The sequence below is a fragment of the Tiliqua scincoides genome, chromosome 4 (assembly GCF_035046505.1).
Source record: "Tiliqua scincoides isolate rTilSci1 chromosome 4, rTilSci1.hap2, whole genome shotgun sequence".
NCBI classification, from domain to species: Eukaryota; Metazoa; Chordata; class Lepidosauria; order Squamata; family Scincidae; genus Tiliqua; species Tiliqua scincoides.
The window spans coordinates 28,319,523-28,341,325 of record NC_089824.1 but is presented as its reverse complement, the minus strand read 5'-3'; the positions used below and the strand labels follow the sequence as shown (position 1 = coordinate 28,341,325).

Genomic DNA, 21,803 nt, shown 5'->3' with positions numbered 1-21,803 from the left:
ATCTTTAATTTATCAATGAGTTCTGAAACATCTTCTCTTTTAACCTCTATCTGACTTAACTCCTCGGTCAGGAGGGGCCGTTCGGGCAGCGGTATTCATTGCATTGTTGCCAAAAAAACCCAAAAAACAACCCCGGTTTCTTTTCCTTTTACTTCCTCAAAATGAAGATTATAGCGTGGCAGAAATTAGAAGACAAAACCACTGTAAACGCAAAACTGTGTGGAACTCCTTTCCTAAACCATGTGTTGAATGAGATATTTCAAATTTAGATCTAAGTCACACATGACATTCAGGTACATGAATTTTTTCCTAACTTTAAAACCAGCAGCAGACCTAGTGCTGGGTGAACAGGGCAAATGTCACAGGCACTGAGCCAGTGCGCCTCTAGGACCATGCGGGAAGCCTCCTTGAGGTTGAGAAACTGAGAAACTGCATTTCTGGTTTTATGGAAGTGCAGTTTAAACCATGGAGGAGCCTCACAAGGCTTCCCTAGATGGCTCTAAGATTGCACAGGGTTCCGTTGTGCTACAAAGGTGGGCAGCTTCGCGTGTGGGAGGGCCGCATCTTTCGTGGGGGGGGGGGCTAAGCAAACCTTTGCCCCAGGAGTGGAAAGGAGGAAGTCCACTACTTTTTAAAACACTGTAATTATTTCCAAATTCAGCCACAGAAACAGCAAGCTTAAACAGAGTCCTGAAGGGGGACAGGCACTGTATAATCCTGGCTGAATAACCTCTGCCTGTTGTCTGCTCAAAAACCACTCACCCAGCTGCTTTTGTCTCATGGAGAAAAAGATATAGGTTCCAGTATCTTTTCCTCTCTGAGGAGAAATGTAACTGGGAAATGGGGAGAAACTACAGAAAAACAGAAGCAACTTAATGGTCTTCATGGACATTTTGCTAATTTAGGAATGGGCAGCCCAATCCTGATGGCTGCCGCAGCATCCTGCATGTTCCAGGCAGCCACCACTTTCTTCTTGGGAGAGGGGGACTTTTATCCCCTTCCCCCAGGTAAAACGAGTAGCCCTGCAATGGGGCTGCTCAATTCTACATTGATCCAACATAGAGGCTCTGGATCCGGTGGAGCAAAGCTCCACTGGTTCCACCTCCCTCCTGCCCCACTCCCCCCCAGCACGCCTCCTTCCTGCCTCCCCCACGTCTCCACCTACCTCTCTGCTGTTCAGTGGTCCGCGGGGCAGTGGAGCTCTTGCGCCTGCCTGGCACTAGCCCAGCGCTAGCCAGTGCTGGGCTAGCACTAGTGGAGCACTGGCACTATGACCCACAAACGTGCCTTACGGCACGTTTGTGACAATGCACACTGGTGGTGAGCTAGTGCGCAAAGCTTCGGATTGGGCCCTAAGAGCCCAATTCTGTCCATGTCTATTTAGAAGTAGGTTCCAGTATAGTAAATGGGGCTTCCTGCCAAGTACGTGAGGATTGTAAGCTAAGACAAATCTCAGCATTTGGATGAAATTTTGTTTGCAGAATGGTCATTGGTAATAAGCAGCAGAAAGCATGAAATGAGGTGGGACATTTGAGAAAAGATATATGAGGTGCAGCATCACTGGAAATGATAAAGGAATTATTAACAACAACAACAAATCCTGTTCTGATTTCACTTTATAAAAAATGACAATGGATAAAGCACATTGTTTTATAACATTCAGTAGCAGTTTCATTTTATCAATTTTTTTTCTATTACACCAGGTTGAGCAATATACAACATTCCCATAGGCCACATTGTCTATTTGTTTACCATTCAGTCAATATCGTATAGGTCCTCAGTAGAGTGTTTTCTAATTCATAAATGAAGTTTGCTAGCAAAAAAATTATTTTTCTCTTCTCCTACCAGCACCCTTATACAAAGACATTGCCACTTCTCCAGGTCTGATTATATTTTTTAATCTGTGCAGAGGTACAAGTGGGCAGGAATGGATGGATGTAAACAGTCTATGGAGGAACAAAACATTTCACTCACTAAGGTGAAATTCACAACTTTAATCATGTATTTGAAACCAATGCTTGAGAAAAGGCTGTCATGAGACAATGCTGTCATGGGGGATGGGGGGGGGGCTTGATCTGAATCAGGACATTGAGAAGGGTGTTAACTCTTTAGTGCTTTTCTCCTGTGCCATTTTCCTGGTGAAAATCACCCCCCCCCCAATACTGCTATTTGACCCAACTTTTAAAAAATATGCACCTTCAAAAAAATGGAGGCAAATAGCAGCTTCAGGGGTGATTTTTGGTGAGAAAATGGTACAGAGGGTTAACCCCATTCTGTTGATGCTGTGGACCCAATCCAGATCATGCTCCCTGCAGCTGTTTCTCATAAAGAAACAAACATTGTTTATCCCAAAGGATGGATTCAAAGGCATAATTAAAATTGCATCTACTTTGGCCCTTAGATACCAATACAACATTATGAAGAGTGCCAGCCAAGTGTGTTCATTCAGTTTCATTGCTGAGTTTGTACTGAACTGATAAACTCAACCTCAGAGCAAAGGCAGCCATGGAAAAGTGAAATTTGTCTTTTAAAAGTCAATATTTACTAATGGGAATCCAAGGAAAGTGACTAATCTCCTAGGCAGCTCCTTGCAGCCTCTCATCTGAGGAGTATAAGGCTTGTTTTCAACTGTAGCCTTTAAAGCCCAGTTGGCATTACTGTTAAGCAGGGTGAGGTGGCAAATACTGGGGTACTGTTAAGGGGTATCATGAAGCCAGTCATAGTGAGTGTGATGCTTTCTGCCCTCATCCTGGAGCCTGTTGGGGAAAAAGTAGCACCTGTCTATCTCTGGAAATCTTGGAAGCATATTTGCCAGCAGAGGTAATTTTTGGCACATTATCCTCCTTTTCATATCACTGCCCTGAAAGTGCTGAGATCTCCCCACCACAACTTTACAGCAGACAGAAAGGGAGGCAAAACATGATTTTGGCCATCTTTATTCTTCAAGCTCAGTGTAGTTTGCTTGTATGGCTGAAGGCATTGGGGGAAGAAAGGCATCAAATGTATTTGCATATCGGTGACAAACATTTATGGATTTTGGCATTTATGGATAAGAAGAGCAACAACCCAAAAATAAAAAAGAAGTATGCAAATTTTTCCTTCATTAACATAATTACGTCAAGTTTGTCAGTTCAGCTGGGCTAACGGCATTTGCTTGGGGTGCCTTCAGTTCATGCTCTTTCTTGCGTTTCAGATGTAGAAATACAAGCCCTAAAATGATACCTGGAAGGGAAAAAATGGAAAAGATGTGTACATCTTAAAGAAATTCCTCTTTTAAAAATGCTTTCTAGGCAAAACACATCCAGAATTTTTGTCTCCTTCCTATACTAGTGGCCCAGTCCTACTGATGGGCTTCACTACTGGAACTAGCATTCTGATGGCACACTGGACTTTCCGGCCATTGTAAAAGGTGGTTGGAAGTGTGTTTAGGTGCATCCTTCCAATGCCACTGGAGAAGCTACAGAGGCCCAGCATGTCACGCAGAGGAACGCCCATGGACAATGGTGGAATGGGGTGGGAGGAAGGTGAAACAGGGAGGGCAAATTGCTGCTTCAGGGTGTGTGATTTTGGGCAAAGCATTTTAAAAAACCTTTGTGAGCAGCGCATTGTGTTCCCACACTAATCAGACCCCTACAAGTGTTCAGGAGGTTTGTTTAAAAGGTCCACTTGCAGTCCACTTCCTGCTTTAAACTCATCTGTTAAAGGCTGCACAATATGATGTGTTCTTTATTGGTTGTTGTTATCTCCTAAGCTTTGCTTGTTCCTTTTGTATATTAAGCTTGTTTTATTTAATGCAAGTATTCTGATTGCTTTCCTCTATGAATCCAAATCACATTTAACTTAATCTGTTTCCAAAAGTCTCCCAAAAATCACAAAGAACTGTGCTCTGACTATTTTTTTATTTACATGTCTGTGGGCCAAATTTTTCAGTCAGTCAGTCATCCTGGCTCCTTCAATGTTTAAATTTGTTTTCAAAATTCCCCCAAGGATTTTGTCTTCTTTTGGCAGAAAAAAAATCAAGGTTGTCTGAGTTTCATCAGTTTGTGTCCATCAGATACAGTACAATGAAGTCTAACATTAAACTTCTGCTCATTGTTCTGCGTAAACACAATAAATACCACTACAGTATAGAAAGTTGGAATTCATGGGAACAGTAAATTGGTTAAAGTCTGGAGAAATATGGTTGGCAATTGACAAAGATAAGCAATGTTATGTTTTGAACTGAGTTAACTGAGAATTTCCATGTGTATTGGTTGGTATTTGATGACACTGATTGGCATAGCAAACACTGAGTCCAATTTTTCAACATTGAAAAAGGTCCCTCTGGAAACTTCTGAAACTGTCATTAATGAATGCTGAAGCAAATCTTATCTGTTTTGATATATTTGTATTTGTAACCCTCAAGGAACTTTGGATATCTGTTTGGTGCTGGTACAAGGCTCTGGATAGCCAGGTACCATTCCTTCTCTGGGACCCCACAGAGTCACTGGAGGAAGTTCCTACATCAGCTCCAGATGGGTTGGAGAAGGGGAGTGAAGCTGTTAGAAGTGCTCCTCCTGCAGTGCTGAGGAAGGAACATTCAGCAGCCTTCATGAATGGAGGTCCTCAGAGGCCACTGTTTCATAGCAGAGGTTTCTGAGAAGGTCAAATTATGGGTGGGGAGGGCAGGAGGAGACAGCAATGGCATAAGCCGCGTAGTGGTTGAGTGACTTGCACCACCACGGTCTGTTGCACAGCGGGCTTCAGGAATCGGCCATTTCGGCCCAGAGCCCTTGACCAGTGCCCAAGCTTGCTGACCTCTGATGCCAGCCCTGATCCAACTAAACATATGACATTGCCTTATGCTGGGTCAGATCATTAGTCTAGGTCAGGGGTGTCCAAACATTTTAGCAGGAGGGCCACATCATCTCTCTGACACTGTATCGGGGGCCGGGAAAAATATAATTAATTTACATTTAAAATTTGAATAAATTTACATAAATGAATATATTAGAGATGGAACTTGTACAAATGAATGAAGGTCTTGCAGTAGCTCAAGGCCTATAAAGGGCCTTGCACAAAGCAAGGCCAGCCTTTCCTTTGCTGCCACTGCTGCATCACAGACATGAAACAGCAAGTAGTGGAGGGAGCCCTCATCCCACAGCTCAGGTGAGAGGTTGAACAGTCATCCTCACGCTGAGAGTAGTTGCATCGGGCCAGCATGTGCTCCAGCAAGTCTCTGGAGGGCCAGAGATTCACTGGGGACTGGGGGCTCCCCGCGGGCCGGATTGGGAGCTTCCGAGGGCCACAAGTGGCCCCCGGGCTGGGGTTTGACCACCCCTGGTCTAGGTCACTAATGGGCAACAACTGAGGGGCAACAACTCAGATGGGGGGGGGGGTTGTCTCTCCCAGTACTATGTGGAGATGCCAAAGATTGAACTGGGGCCTTCTGCATGCAAAGCATGCACTCTACCACTGCATTACACATCCTTTATTGTGAGGCCAATTCTGAGCTCTGTTACTGTCAGCACTGCTGCTCTGCGCCAGCTCTGGGTGTTGTAAACATCCTGTGGAGCACATTTACAGCACCTGGGGAGTAGGGAGCACTGGTGCTGGGCAAGCACCAGGAGGCGCTGCACCTCAATGCCAGGAGGATGGCCAGCCAGCCAGCGCTCCTGCAACACTGGCCAGTGGTGAGTGTTTTGGGGACAGGGGAGGAGGTGGGGAGTGGGTGGAAAGGGGTGGAAAAAGAGCAAAGGGAGGGAAAGATCAGGCCTGCAATGGTGGCGGAGATGGTGGCAGCCTCTGCCGCCAAATCCGAAACCCCTCCTGAGCCAGGCAGCCCGACACAGGCCTCCTCAACTCTGTGCACATTCAAACACAGGCACAGAGCCGGGGACGGAGTTAACAATCAGTGAAGTAGCAGGGAGCCTTGGAGGGCTCTGGGGGGGGGGGAACTGCTAAATAGATGTGTTTTGCAAGAACCTCAACAATGAGGGACTCTTCGTTGCCAAGAAGGAACAAAGGCTGAGAGCTTGAACGGGGCAGTCTCTTGAAACGGCGGTTTCAGAGATATTTCCCCGATTGCTCTGTGCTGAATCACATCGTATCCCGGATGCCATCTTCGGAGACGATTCGGACAGCTGAAGACTCCCCACCCCAGGCCTAGATAAAACATGAAAGCGAACAAAGCCTTTAACTGTGAGTGACCAGTTCATTAAAAGGCTATAAAAAGAATTGCAATCAAGAGGTTGGAAGGAGGGAAAGACAACTTTAAGATTATTTACATTGGCTTGCAGCCACCCAGAGGGGAAAAAGAGCGAATGTGGATTTTAAAAGCCCCTGCTGGAGTAGTTTTTTTTTTCCTTCTTCTTATTTGTAACAAGGATGATTGGAAGAAAAGAGATAAAGGATCACCCTGTTGGAATGGTATACATGGTAAAGAAATTAACAATTAATCTTTAAAGTATGGAACAATTTTCATTTTCGTTTTTGCCGGAAAAGGCTTGACTCAGGCCTGAACAATTAAAGGTAAACTAACTTAATTTGACAGTGTTATTAACTTGAATTGGATTACTGACCCACCCCTTTTAGATATAAAAACTTAAAGACTATCTTTGACAAGAAGGGATGCAAGACAATAAGAATTGGATGACTCTTTAACTGTGGGAATTGGCTTGATATGATACTGATAAAAATGATATCAAAAAATTTAAAGGATGTTAGCGAAAGCCAGACCTCATTAATGGAGATGTTGTGAGAATTCAGAAATGAACTGAATCAAGAGGTTGGAAAACTATCTGAACAAATGAGGCAAATAAACTCCTCCCTGACAAACAGACAAAGAAAAGTGTGGAGGGGATGGAAAAAAGAATGGACCAAATGCCAGATGGAACTAAAGAATTGGAGATTTTTGTAATGAGACAGGAGATGGAAAAAGCAGCGTTTATTATTAGAACTCAGAATTTTCAGGAAGAAAAAAGAGGGAACTCTCAGAGAAAGAGAGCATGTCCTTTCAAGAAGAAGAAGAATTTTTGGATTAAATTCAAAAAGAATAAAATGGAGAAAACGGAAGAAGAAAAGAGAGGGATCAAGAAATATAAGGGAGTTAAGAGGAAGAAGGAGTGGAAGGAGCAGTGGGAGGAGCAAGAAGGAAAATATCAACAAGACAGAGAAAAAAGAAAATACTAAGACAGGAAGGGAAATTGGTTGAATAACAAGTGGAAATTTTTTTTGTAGATATTAATGGATTGAATTCCCCTCAGTAGTGAGGAGTATTCCATTAATTATGTCAAATCAAGTAGATGTAAATGAAAACAAAGTTGGAACACAAATATTAAGATAATTAAAGTGGTATTAAGATAATTAAAGCAGTATCTTCTAAAGAGAATTTATATAAATTGTTTTATAGATGATATTTAATGTCAGAGGAAGTAGCAAAAATGTACCCTGGGTCATCAAATAATTGTTAGATATGCAAAGAGAATGAGGGAATTCTTTATTATATGTGGTGGTTATGTGGAAAGTAAAGAAATATTGGAAAATGATATATATTGTTACAAGAGATATTGAATTGTGTAGTTCCATTCAAACCGGAAATATTCCTTTTAAATGTGATATCAGAAACTGAAGACCAATATAAGAAACATTTTATTGTACATATCAGTATAGCAGCAAGAATATTCTATGTGCAAAATTTAAAGCCTTTTTATGACTGGATAAATAATTTCAGTTGAACAATAGTGATTGTTTAGTTAAATCACTAAATAGTATAATGACAATATATAATGTATATATATATATTGCACAGTATAATAATATATATATTATTATATATAATATTATTATTATATTATTATAATATTATAATTATATTATATATTTTATATATAATATTATATATAATATTATATTAATATTATATTATAATATATTATATATATAACATATATTATATAATATAATATTATAATAATATAATATTATATATATAATTATTATAATATAATATTATATATAATATTATCATTATTATAATATTATTATTATTTATATTATTACATATATAATATATATGAGCATTATATACATAATGTGCATTATATATATAATGCACATATATATTATATATAATATATTATATATAATTATATTATAATTAATATAATTAATTATATTAATATAATTAATATATTATATTAATATATAATAATGCACATATATATTATATATAATATATTATATATTTTATAATATAATATAATATATATAATATATAATATATAATATAATTATATATAATATAACATAATATATATGTGCATTATATATATATATATATATATATATATATATATATATATATATATATATATATATATATATATATATAATGCACAGTATAATGTGCATTATAATGTGCACAGTATAATGTGCACAGTATAATGTGCAGCGGCAGTGAAGAAGGCCAATTCTATGCTTGGGATCATTAGGTAGGGTATTGAGAACAAAACGGCTAATATTATAATGCCGTTGTACAAATCTATGGTAAGGCCACACCTGGAGTATTGTGTCCAGTTCTGGTCGCCGCATCTCAAAAAAGACATAGTGGAAATGGAAAAGGTGCAAAAGAGAGCGACTAAGATGATTACTGGGCTGGGGCACCTTCCTTATGAGGAAAGGCTACGGCGTTTGGGCCTCTTCAGCCTAGAAAAGAGACACCTGAGGGGGGACATGATTGAGACATACAAAATTATGCAGGGGATGGACAGAGTGGATAGGGAGATGCTCTTTACACTCTCACATAATACAAGAACCAGGGGACATCCACTAAAATTGAGTGTTGGGCGGGTTAGGACAGACAAAAGAAAATATTTCTTTACTCAGCGTGTGGTCGGTCTGTGGAACTCCTTGCCACAGGATGTGGTGATGGCGTCTAGCCTAGACGCCTTTAAAGGGGGATTGGACAAGTTTCTGGAGGAAAAATCCATTATGGGGTACAAGCCATGATGTGTATGCGCAACCTCCTGATTTTAGAAATGGGTTATGTCAGAATGCCAGATGCAGGGGAGGGCACCAGGATGAGGTCTCTTGTTATCTGGTGTGCTCCCTGGGGCATTTGGTGGGCCACTGTGAGATACAGGAAGCTGGACTAGATGGGCCTATGGCCTGATCCAGTGGGGCTGTTCTTATGTTCTTATGACAAATAGGATAATTTTTGTATCAATGATTTTTTTTCAGTCGTTGTTGATTTCTTTATTGGATTAAGACATGTTGTAATCTATGGCCAATATCCTCATGTGTAACCTATGTAGTCCCAGCCCTAAGTTTAACCCATTTTCCTTACCTGTATCTGTAATAAATAAATAAACTTTGCACACACACACACAAAACCACAGGCACAGAGCCGAGGACACCCACTGCCAACAGCTGCTGTCTGCCCAGGGGAAGGGAGCAAAGGGAGGAGACCCTGGTGGTAGCCACTGTGCCCACAGAATCCAGCAGTTGCCATTAAAAAAAATTTTTTTAAACATATTTTTAAAAATTTTGTGCATGAAACACAGTTTGTGATTTTATTTCTTTAGGAAATTTTTAAAAAAAAAAAAAATCAAGTTGGCTCTCAAAAAGTTCCGTATTTCGGGATATTTCAGAATTATGGATAAGGGGTACTCAACCTGTACTACTTTATCTGTCCAACTTTATCAGTCAGTCAACAGAAGAACAAACAAGGGGCACAGCTGTCAGGCCTATGATCAGCCATCCAGTTTTAAATCACCACTCACCAATAACTACTAATACAGCAACCAGAATACCGACTGCCATCGCCACTGTTGGAAGCGGATTGGGATTTACAGGTTCTCGGTAGCATTTGTTTTCATCTGTACATATGCATACATTTACTGTGGACAAAAGGCACATTTCCAGGGGTTAGAGAAAATAAAACGATTGTGTGCCAAGACTGAAAGAAGGGGGGGGGAGGGAGGGGGGGAGAGAGAGAGAGAGAGAGAGAGAGAACACAATTTGCACTATACCTCGCAGATTTACAGTTCCTTCCATGGGTGGCCTTCCGTTGTCATTAATTTTTATTGGTATGTCATAGACTTGTGCTTCAAGGTTCCTGTTCTTTGGGGAAATGTAAGCATGCCTGCCTGTCAGTTGAAATAGTAGAGGGAGAAAAATAAAAAGCTTCAAAATCTGCACTCACTGGGCACTGTCGGAGCAAACAATCAAAAAATCTTACCCATTATGGGAGAGGTTTAAGCATGTGACTCAAAGGAGTGCCTTCTTCCTAAAATTCTGTGCAGGCAAGACAGCTGCTATGATATCTATAGTGATTGTTTCTGCCTTCCCTTTTCACTTAAACAGAGAAGACAGCTTTGCTTGTGGAACACTTGGAGACTGGATCTGTCTGCCACAAGCTTTGGGGCATAACTTGGCGAGCATTTCGGCACTTAAACAGGTTGGCATTGAGGTTTCAAAAAACTGAAATTTGAAGAAATTTTAGTGCTTCTCCCAAGAAGAGGCATCTAAAAATTTTCAAGGGAGAGATCTAAGCTTGTAGTTAATGCGCAGTTTGAAATCAATGGCAGGTTAAAGTGCACATTTGGGCCTAGACCATGCCATTGTTAACTACCCTAAGGGCCAAATTATTTGTGACTGGGACAGCCCTGCTTGTTTATTCATGAATCTGCCCATTCACCTGTAAAGTGGCAGGTCCAGTGTCTCCAACACTCTAGCACACCATGCTCCTCTCTTTCACACTTCCTCTTCCCCTCCATCCCCTTTTTCTTTGTCTAATTCAGGGAGCGGGAGAAGGAGGAAGAACAGTGGAGGAAAGTGGGCCTCAGTTGACTTCATGGATGGACTGGCCTTGCTATAATCTCACTATCACCCTCAGACCTTCTACCCAGTAAATCTTAATCTACGGGCATCCCATTCTGTGCATATATAATTTCTACAGGTGCATGTGAAGAAGGCTGAACTTTGCCTCCCCCCTTTTGGGCTTCCTGCCATGCTCTGCTATGTGAGGCAGTTTTCTTCCCAGCTTGGCTTACTTCTATCACTGGAATGAAACTTGAAGAATAGTGCCTGACACAAAGGAGCACAAGGAAATAAGGCAAGAGCATGGGAAATGTTAGTCTCCTCTCACCAATGTGTGCCTTTTATTGTAAAAATCACATCTTCCACTTTATACATGAATGGAGGAGACCCCTGAATGGCTGCACCCATTGGCTCTGAGCTTCTGGAAAACAGTGGGATATACATCCAAAGAATAAATGCATAGTTTTAAAATAGAATGTAGCTAATATAGGAAAAATTAATGCTTCAGCCAATGTACCCTAAAAGGACTATGGAGCTGTATTCTAAGTGGATAGTTCTATATGGTATGTTGGTTGTATTCAGCTTAGACTTCTCAAAAACTTACCATCAGGTTTAGATACATCCCAATTTTCCAGTACTGTGTTTCCTCCAAGGAGAGTATAAGAGAACATATGGATAAATGAACGCTCATCAGGATCAGACACTTCAATCTTTGCTGTCTCACCCCCTTGAAGTGGGTGGCAGAAGAACACAGATTCCTTTGCTAGTATTGGGGGGTTGTCATTAACGTCCTTCAGGTTCAGTATCAGCTGTGCTGTGGATCTCCGAGATGCTTTGGCTGCGGATTGAACAGAACACAATGTGATATTTCAGGGCTTGTAGAGAAGATTCTCCTTATCTGCATCTTCATTAATCAATTCCCCGTTACAGGTTCAATTAACTGAGGAGCAATGCATAAAAATTCCCCACACGATGATTATCAGATGAAAGCCTGGAGTTTCAGATGATTTTCAAAACAGCCGCACTATTTAGTCTTGGGATCCCAACCTACAGCACGCAGATGCATCTCTCCCTGTGTAGATATGCAGTGCACCAAGTTCTCTGTTGCTACCCTCTGATTCTGCAGCCCCCTCCCTTCCAACTTCACTTATACCTCATCCAACCTCCACCAGCATGCATCCAAGCAAGCCCAAGTTTAACATACCTTCCATCATGTATAATGTATCAAACATATTTCTTAAAGGTTTTAGAATAACAGCAATTTGTATGGTACTGTTTTTTAAAGTAAAAATGCTTTAATATTTCAAAATAAACTTTTGAGGAGTTGTTTCAAATCTTCTGGTCCCAATAAAGGCCTATTCCATTATTTCTTATGGGAAAAGGTTCCCCTTTAATCATGGGTCACAAACTAAGTCAATTTTTTGGTCCCCATTACCCTCAGATAACAAGGACCCCCTGTATAACCCCCTGTTTCTGTGCACTGATGGCTGGGTAATAATGTAGTAGAGGTTGGGGGGGGGGGAGAATTGGAGGTTATGGGCGGGCTGCACACAAGTATGGTGTTTGCCAGGATTGTGGTATGAGAGCAGGGCTAGTCAATTCATGAGGCCAATTCAGGCAGCAGGTTGATGGGTGGCACCTACCTTCACCTGCCCACTTACCTCCACTGCTCTTCCTGCTCCTACTTCCTGGGCTGAAAAAAGAAGAGGGAGACAGAGTGGAAGAGAAAGCGTGGAGGAGAGGAGAGTGGTGGCACAGACTGCCAGAAATGCTCTAGCCCACCACTAGTCTCTCTTCCATACTTTGCCTTCTGTTCCATTCCCATCTTCCCAATCCAGGGAATGGGAGGAGCAGAGACTGGCATATCACCAGGTACAGGAAAGCAGCATTTGACATGCACTTTGAAGGGCGCCCCATTCCTCCACCTGTGGAGGCAAGTTCATGGAAAAGCTAGGTGTTAAGGAGGGATTTGAAGGAAGGGAGTGTGTGAGGAAACACACCTGCAGATGCCCTGGGAGGCATCAAGAATGGAATTGAATGAGGGAATAGGTGCCTTTGGATGGCTTAGGTTGATGGAACTGGAAGAGTCCAGGTGAAAACATGACACTTCATTCTGAGAATGATAAACAACAGAAAGTCTGTCCCAATGTCTCACTTTCTTTGCTTACTTTGCTCAGTTGCAACAACCTGTACCCTGTAGGCTTTTTCCGTTTCTCGATCCAGTGGGGCAATAGTGTAGATTGAGCCATTGATAGGATTAATCCGCAGCCAGTTCCTGTTGTTATTTATTAAATGGTACCTTTTCAGGAAGAAAATCAAGATGTAAAAATGACTTTGGGCGCAATCCTAACCAACTTTCCAGTACTGGCATGGCTGTGCCAGTGGGGCATGTGCTGCATCCTGTAGTTGGGGGGCAGTCACGGAGGCCTCCTCAAGGTATGGCAATGTTTGTTCCCTTACCTCGAAGTTGCATTATCCTTATGTTGGTGCTGGAAATTGGGTTAGGAATGTGCAAGAAGGAATGTCTGCACAGGGTTAGAGAGCTAGCCGGGATGCATTTGCTCACCTAGGGCACCTGATGCAGGATTTGTAGCTGTGTTCTATGATGTAGTATACCAGAGGTTCTCACACATTCAGCACTGGAACCCACTTTTTGAGAATGAGAATCTGTCAGGACCCACCGGAAGTGATGTCATGACCGGGAGTGACATCATCAAGCAGGAAAATTTTTAACAATCCTAGGCTGCAAACCTACCCACACTTACCCAGGAGTAAGTCCCACTGGCTATCATTGTTAAAAGATTATACATGGTAGCTTGTTAAAAGTACAGGTCTGTATAGGTTCCCAAATGTAGTCACATACCATGGTAGGTAGCATCAAGTCTAATATATTAAAAATAAAATATTGAAATGGGGACCCACCTGAAATTGGCTCGTGGCCCACCTAGTGGGTCCCGACCCACATTGTGAGAAACACTGTAGTATACAGTTCACCTGTGGCATCCATAGGGATTCATTCTGTTCTCAGAACCCCCGCGAATGCTGAAAATTGCAAATAGTCAAATCCATACACAAAAAAAGTTCCTTTAAATTGTGGTTTTAAAACTGCTATTCTTACCATAGTAGAGCAGCAGGCAGGCAGTCTCCGGAGATTAGAACAGCTATTTTCAGGTTGCACTAAGGCAAGCGACCCCTTCCCTACAGCTCCCTCCTGGCCTGTTTATACACTTGTATCAAAGCACTTCCTTTCAATAGGATTCTGAAGGACAGCTAAACTACTACAGGATTCTGAAGGACAGCTAAAAGACCTCAGAATCCTAGATTTAAGTTTGAAACATGGAAAGGATATTGTCTTTACCTTATCTGGGCTCCCTCAGGGTCAAAGGCTGTTGCTACAGTCACCAAAGAACCAACAGTAAGATTTTCAAATTTATCAACTATGAAGGGATCTTTGAAGAAAACTGGTGCTTCATCCACATCTGTGACATTAACTCGGAAGTAGGCAACAGAGCTTGAATTATACTGTACTCCAGCCACCAGAGGTTCAGGATTTACGGCGCGGATTGTAAGTTCATATACTGGAGCGGTCTCAAAATCCAGAACCTAGAAAACAAAGAAAAAAATGATTATGTCAGGAACGAGATCCTCCAGATTTTTCAGCAGCTGCCCCAATACATTAAGCAAATAATGTATTGTCTTGACATAAATCTGTGGAAACAGAACATTTGGGAAAGGGTGTCTATATCCTCTCCCTGGATGGACACATATTTAATACTCTCATCCCTGCACGGTTTTATTTCTTAAAAGGGAGGTGCTGGGGGTCAAGCACTCCTGAAAGTCACACCTCTACGTACTTTGAATGCTCCCCTCAAATCCCTGATGTGTGAGGGTTATTTTGGTCACTTAGATATGGGGGAAGATTCACTCTGCTTACTCCCTCTCTCAAAATCCTAGAACCAGGGGTCATCCCATGAAACTGAGTGGCAGGAGATTTGGGCCAGACAAAAGGAGATATGTCTTCACAAAGTACAGTCAGTTCTCTTTATATGTGAATTTGCTATCCTCAAATTCACTTATCTGTGAGGGGCAGAAATGCCATCTATCTCTCATTATCTGCAGCTCTGTTGTTATCCACTAATTCTGTGCTGGTGCCACATCAAGCAGGCATTAGCATTGGCCTGTAGAGAATTGTCAGGCACATCTGTGTCTGCTTCCTAGACCTGCCCCATCATCTTGGGCACCGTCTTGGGGACTCCAGTTGAAGCTTCACAACCCTAGTAATGATTAGAGGACTCTGGAAGGCTACCTGAGGGCTGCTCTGGGGGTGGGGCAAGCCCAGGGAAGGAGTCAAGAGACAGGAGGAGGAGGATGACGGGTGAAGCGACCTCATCCTCACTGCTGATCTCTAAGGCCTCATTGTTGGGCTAGCAACCTTCAATGAGTTGAGGCATAGCCAGCATTATTGTCACAACAATCATTGTCACAACCTTCAACACATCAAGGGATATCCAGCATGGAGGAGAAAGCAACAGATATTGGAGGTGAGCCCTCACTAACTCCCATCCCCATAGACATCAAGTTAAGATTCAGGTTCATGAAGTTCATAGAGTATGTGGTGAAGAGGGTCCCTTTGAACTTAACCTCATTTTCCCAATGGGCTCAATGATTCAGTATCTGCTAATTTGGTATCCACTAGGTTTTCCAGGAACCTAACCCTAGCGGATAACAAGAACTAACTGTACATAATTGGTCTACGGAATTCAATGCCACATGATGTGATAGCTGAGCGAAGATAATGGCTTAGGCTGTGATCCTATCTACAGTTACCTGGGAGTAAGCCCCATTGACTATATGTTTCAATCTGCCTCTGAATGCCAGTTTGCAGGAGAGCAACAGTGGGCTTTTCTTTTCTGCTTGTGGACTTCCCACCCGGCAGTTGGTGGGCCACTGTGGTAAAGAAGATGCTTGGCTAGGGCCTTTGGCCTGATCCAGCAGGGTTTTTCTTACGTTCTGTGCTCACCTTATTAATCCTAACAAATCCTCTGTTTGTCTTCCGATCAGTGGCTATCGAAAAAGTACCATTTGGATCTCCTTTTTCAATTTTGTACACTATTTCAGAGCTTCCAGTGAATGGTTCATCAGCATCTGTAGCTTGAATTTCCAATATTATTGTTCCTACCGGTTTGTCTTCAGGAAGACTCAGAAAGCCATACTAAAGAGAAAGAAAAGATGAAGCATCGGGAAAAAACATGGCTCTGAGTTATTTAGTGAATGGAGTAATTCTTACACACTAGCTTAATGTCATCAGTTGCTGCTGCATTGATCAGAGAAAAACTGACCACAAAGGTCTTTTTTCCCTCCATTACCTTTACTAGTAAATAACACGTGCGACTTATCCACATTCCTCTTTTTTCAACATCATTGCCTGAGCATGAAATTAATACTGGCTTTAATAGTGGCTATTTGCCTATGCACATTTGCACATGCCTGGACAACCAACAGCTGGCTGGCACTGACAGTGTGACACTGACAGTTCAATCACTAGTTTGGAAGAGTGTAGAACCTGAATCTGTCTAGAAGGCTACAGGTTATGTCTGCTATGGAGGTGCCACTGTTGTCATATAGAAGACCTGCTGTCAGTTCTCCCAGAGATCTAGCTGCAGTACTGAGAACAACATCTTTTTGCATTAACAGTTCCTGCTCTAACTAGGAATGTGTAGGCAAAAGCCTGTTCCTGCATGCACAGCACCTTTTCAGGATTTGGACAAGCATGTGCCTCTGTTCAAGTATGATATTTTTCTAGTGGTCACAAATGTGGTAAAAAAAATAAAAACACTCACGTCAGATTTTTCAAAGATTGGAATCTGATCATTGATATCAATCACATTGATTTGCACATCACAGAATGTGTGGAATACTGCAGAGAAGATAACACAACAAGGTCAAATGCAAGCTATTATGCCACAACAGTGACTCTCAAACATGTTTCACATATTTTGGCAGCACAATCTTATGCATGTCTACTCAGAAGTAAATCTCATTGAATTCAATAGAGATTACTCCTTGATACATATGTATAGGATTAAAGCAACTAAAGTAATTAACAAATATACAATAATAGTAATTAGTGTTTATGTAATGCTTTAAAATGTTCAAAGTATGAACATTATTCTGTATTTCTTACAACAACCCTATAAGGTAGTTCACTATTATTATTCCTATTGCAGATGGAGGGTGAAGTTGTAGCTGAAAGAGCATGATGTGCTTGAAGCCCACAACTGAGTTTATAGCAGAAGTAAGATGTGAACTAGGTACTTCCTGATAGATAGATAGATAGATAGATAGATAGATAGATAGATAGATAGATAGATAGATAGATAGATTCGCTTACTTTGTGCTGGTTAATAGCCACCATTAGCCACCACAAATAGCCACCATTGTGGGGCCCATTGCAGGGCTACTTTTCTTACCCAAGGGAAGGGCACAAATGTCCCCTTCCCCCAAGGAGCTGCCAGTGGTTGCCCAGAATGCTCAGGTTTCTGTGGCAGGCATTTTGGTGCCATGGCAGTTCGCAAGCCCCAGGCAGCTCAGGATTGGGCTGCCCAACAACTGTTTTAGCTCATCCTTAAAGAGTCTGAGAGCACAGTCCTGTCCAACTTTCCAGCACTGATGCAGCCCCAAGTTAAGGGACTATACTTTCTCCTACCTTGTGGAGGCTTCCATGACTGCCCTCCCACCGCAAGATGCAGCACACACCCCATTGGAATGGTTGCATCTGTGCTGGAAAGTTGGATCGAACTGGGCCCTGAGGCCCAGGACAACTGTCCTGAATGATATTTCAATAACTCACAATCTGATGAGCTTTCATGTACAGTTGTATGTGTCTAGGGCTTGTCCACATGATTAGGAATCCTGGCTGATCTATTTTTCCAACTCACATAAGACCACTTTCACATTAATGCCAAAGACAGGGCCACAGTGAGTATGGCCAATAGGCACAGTCCTGCTTCTCTCTCATGTGAGCACTGAACATGTGAGGGGAAATGTGTGGACTCCCCTTGCACCCTGGATACTGCTCCCAGGAAGAAAAATGGGTGAATTTTTACAAAAAATTGTAAAAAAAAATTAAAGAACTTTTTAAAAAAATTGTGATATACTAACATTTATCTGTCACGTTCACCTTCAGAGTGTAATTAGAAGCTACTTTTTTCTTTAATGCAGTTCTAAATAGCCTGACTACCCCAGTCACCAACTCGATGCGGAACATTTCGTCTTGAGGGACTTTAGGATTCTGGTCCACAATGCTGTACGTCAGGAAAGAGTTAGCAGTGTCTTTCTGGTCTCTGTCAGAAGCCTTAAGAGTTCCTATGTAATTCCCTGGTGGGGTCGAGGAAAGGTGAAATTAGTCAACCAGCAAACAAAAACAAACAAAAAATTAACAGAACCTAAAACAAGTTACAGTACAAGACAAAAATATTTCAGATACCAATCCCTGGAAATGGGAGTAATTAAATATCAAAGAGACTATGGGCGCAATCCTGCCCTTGACTTGGGCTGGTGCCAGTCTCTTGTGCTGGCCCAGGAGGGTCGCAAATGTGCCTTACGGCACCTCCTCAGGAGGAAGCTGGGCTGGCACTCAAAGAAGTGCAGGCCTGTGGAGGCTGATGGAAGCCTCCGTGCTGGCTTCCTCCGAGTGCCTTGCGTTGGTTTGGATGTGACAATGCAAGAACCAAAGGTAGGCGGGGAGAGGTGGGGAGGAGGCGGAAGGGAAGATAGGGAGGATAACCTGTTCCAGCGCAGGATAGGATTGCGCCGTATGTGACAGTTCAAATAATACTTTATCTCTGGATCAACCCCATGGGATTAAAGATGTTCATATCCTGGTTGCTCCCCTTAATCCTAAAACAGCTTCTTTAATTGTGTTGGGAGCCGTTTGGAAGAACTATCTCTTACCAATGTATTTAAAGAAACTGACGTGAGATCAAGAGGATGAGGATATACACCCACTGTGAGTTCACACATCCTGAAATGCATGGGGAAGGTCCAAGTGATCCAGAACCGTCTGTACTGGCCCCTTGTAGATCTTGAACCATTGCTATCAGAATTTATAACTACTGTCGGCTTCCCTTGCCTTATACGAAGCCGTTGGGAGAGATCAAGTGTTGGGTGTCACCAATACTTAGCACTGCATCTCATTAACCAAGCATCCAGGATCTGTTGTCTCACTTCTGAACCCAAGTTTGGAGCATGTAGAGAGGAGGTAGAGCACGTGATTTAGAATGACAGGGAAATGGGTTAATCATGAGATTAACTGAAAGGACCTGAAGTTCAGATGATGATTGTTTTCTCCTCTGGATTTTAAATATTGTTTGAATGCTAGGAATCTGATTCTGATGATTTTACATACAATCTCACATGAAATTGGAAGCGAAATCTAGTTGCAGTGAAAGAGAAAAGCTAGACACAATTGGGTGCTCCCAGACAAGAGCTTCTAATGCTCTCAATTCCTCTTCCCATTCAGTTTAGTATGTGTGTGCCAAACTGGAAGCATGGACAACATGGGAAGCAGGATGGAACAGGGATCTTGAAAAGACAGGTACTTTTTTTTTTTTTTTGCCTGCTTAAAACATTCATCCCAGTTTGAACCGATTCCACAGTACAGGCTGGCCGATAGCCAGGAACTTTGTAGAGAGGAGGTGTGAGGGAGGGAGGAATAATTGCTAGAGGTGTTTGTTTCCGGTGAACATAGGTTTACCTGTGTTCCGATAGGTTTATACTTTAAGATAGGTTTATGCTTTACAGAACACAATGGGTTTACTTCTGAGTAAAATAAATAACACCATTTTCGAACACCTCTAAATTGCAGAACAGCCAAAACAACCATGTAGGTCACCTAATACGCAGCAAATATTAATTGTATAATATTTAAAAACCAAGGGTTTAGTGCTTGTCAGTTACCCCAGTGCCTTTGCACTCCCTGGCTAGGAACCTGGAATAGGAGCACATGTACTTTTTGCTATGTGACTGGGTAGAACGTGGCTGGCATGCTTTTCCTTATAAGTTAAAGGGCTTGAGACCAAGTTTTTAGAAGTGAACATTCAAGGGGTTGACCCGGAGTTATGGTATCATGTGCAGGCATGAGATGGATACGGATCAGATGTACAGTTGTCCAAATTCAAAGTGATTGTCTGCCATTTAGTGAACCCCATTCGTGAAGACATTCGTGAAGACAACGTTCTTGGTTTCCAAACGAGCTACTACATTCTCTTCTGGTAAAATGCTTTCTTACCTATACCTTCATTCTCCTGAACTTCAAATTTAGTCAGAGCTTTGTCACACACAGGGGGATTATCATTAATATCTTCCACTGTGACAGTCACAGTCACTGGGCGGGCCAGCATGTCTCCTTCTTGATCCTTTGCAGCTACCAGGAATACGTACTGAAACAGGAACAACGTGATTAGTTAGTTCTGGGGCATTTGGTGGGCCACTGTGAGATACAGGAAGCTGGACTAGATGGGCCTATGGCCTGATCCAGCGGGGCTGTTCTTATGTTCTTAGTTAACTGCAGAAATTGTGAACATTTGTTTAAGGTAATGGCAATACAAATGACATCACCAGCCCTCTCCTGAAGCTTGCCAGGCAATTTGCTATAGATATGCAAACTGAGTTGCATATCTGAGTTGTATGCAAACTGAGTTGTTTGCATAATATAAGATGTAGCAGACTTACAGTCCAATTCAATGCAGATCTCATGCTGATGGGACTCATGTTCCATCAGCAGAAGGCCCTGGCTGCTGGTGCTACCACTGCAGTAACAGCATGTGCAAAGGGGTTGCCAGTGTGAATGGCTAGCAACTGGGTGCGTACACTACTGGAGCACCCAGCCACCACCGATGCTGGTAAGTTGGCTGTGGGTGGGGAGGGGGAAGATTGGGGTATGTTGGGGAGCAGAGAGGGCAGATACCGGTGACAGTGCCAGTGCCAATATCTTATGCTCCCTCCCTAGCCTCAACACACCCTCTTGGGTCCACTTGGACATGCATCAGCCAAAGGGCTGGTGCAGATCCAAGTAGACCCACTGTAGACCATGGCATGGCACAGTAGGTAAGTATAAATTTCTTTGTTACAGTCCGCAGCATGCAGTGGAGCTGGTGTTGGTACCATCGCATGCTATTTGCTGGCTGAGGATAGGATTGGGAAGTTTAATCCATTCTTTCTAATTTAGTATTAAATTTAGGGTTGGTTGCAAACCAGCTCTGCCACTCTCAGCCATCCAAAGATCTTTTGCTCCCTCAAAAGTTTCTGCCCTTTCTCCCTTGGAGCCCTTCACACCTGGAATAGTCTCCCAGATCACCTGCAATATGCCACCTTGCTTACTTCCTCCAAATCCCTCTCCTGAGTCCACCTTTTCGATGAAACCTTTGGCACTATTCCTATGGCAATGAAACCTAACTACATAACCAACATAAAAATAAACCACAACTATTGTTACCCTGTTTGTTCCAGTCTCCATCAACTAACCCACTTCCCGGTTCTTGTTACCAGCCCACTCTAGAAATTAGACCAGTATAGCTGAAGTTTTAAGAGGCATCGTGACAGCCATAGTTACAGGGACATTTTTGGAAAAGTTGGACTTTCCTCCATCTAAAAAAAAAAAAATCTCCCAATCCTCAACCACACACTTACAGTGTCATTTTCTTCTCTGTCTAGTGGTTTAGTCACACATATAGTCCCATTCTCAGCAACTACAAATGGGATTTTAGGAAGAGACTGATCCCTCCGCAAGATTTCATATTTTGCATCAGGCTCATTCCATTGCACCTGACACTGCAACGAAGAATAAAAAACAAGTTTAGAAATGGAAGGCTCCAATCTCATTATACTGAGATGCAATATCTATCTCCCCCTTCCCCCCCCCAGCTCTTTAATATTGGTTAAGACAGGAATACATTTATGATGCAAATAGATTTGTAATGCCCTACTTTTCTTTTTTAATTTAT

General features: G+C 42.2%; 1 protein-coding gene across 1 annotated transcript in view; it reads right to left on the bottom strand.

Moving 5' to 3' along the window:
• Window positions 1-2,341: 2,341 nt before the first annotated feature.
• The window catches only part of CDH17 (cadherin 17), a 40,756-nt gene continuing 21,294 nt past the window's right edge, over window positions 2,342-21,803 (bottom strand). The window contains exons 8-18 of the mRNA XM_066624196.1: window positions 21,490-21,630; window positions 20,090-20,240; window positions 17,962-18,177; window positions 16,641-16,717; window positions 15,821-16,012; window positions 14,159-14,403; window positions 12,969-13,099; window positions 11,405-11,638; window positions 10,011-10,127; window positions 9,762-9,878; window positions 2,342-3,222 (exon numbers count right to left, since the gene is read on the bottom strand). Of these exons, the coding sequence (XP_066480293.1) occupies window positions 3,113-3,222; window positions 9,762-9,878; window positions 10,011-10,127; window positions 11,405-11,638; window positions 12,969-13,099; window positions 14,159-14,403; window positions 15,821-16,012; window positions 16,641-16,717; window positions 17,962-18,177; window positions 20,090-20,240; window positions 21,490-21,630 (1,731 nt within the window). The 3' untranslated portion in view covers window positions 2,342-3,112. The remainder of the gene's footprint in view (window positions 3,223-9,761; window positions 9,879-10,010; window positions 10,128-11,404; window positions 11,639-12,968; window positions 13,100-14,158; window positions 14,404-15,820; window positions 16,013-16,640; window positions 16,718-17,961; window positions 18,178-20,089; window positions 20,241-21,489; window positions 21,631-21,803) is intronic.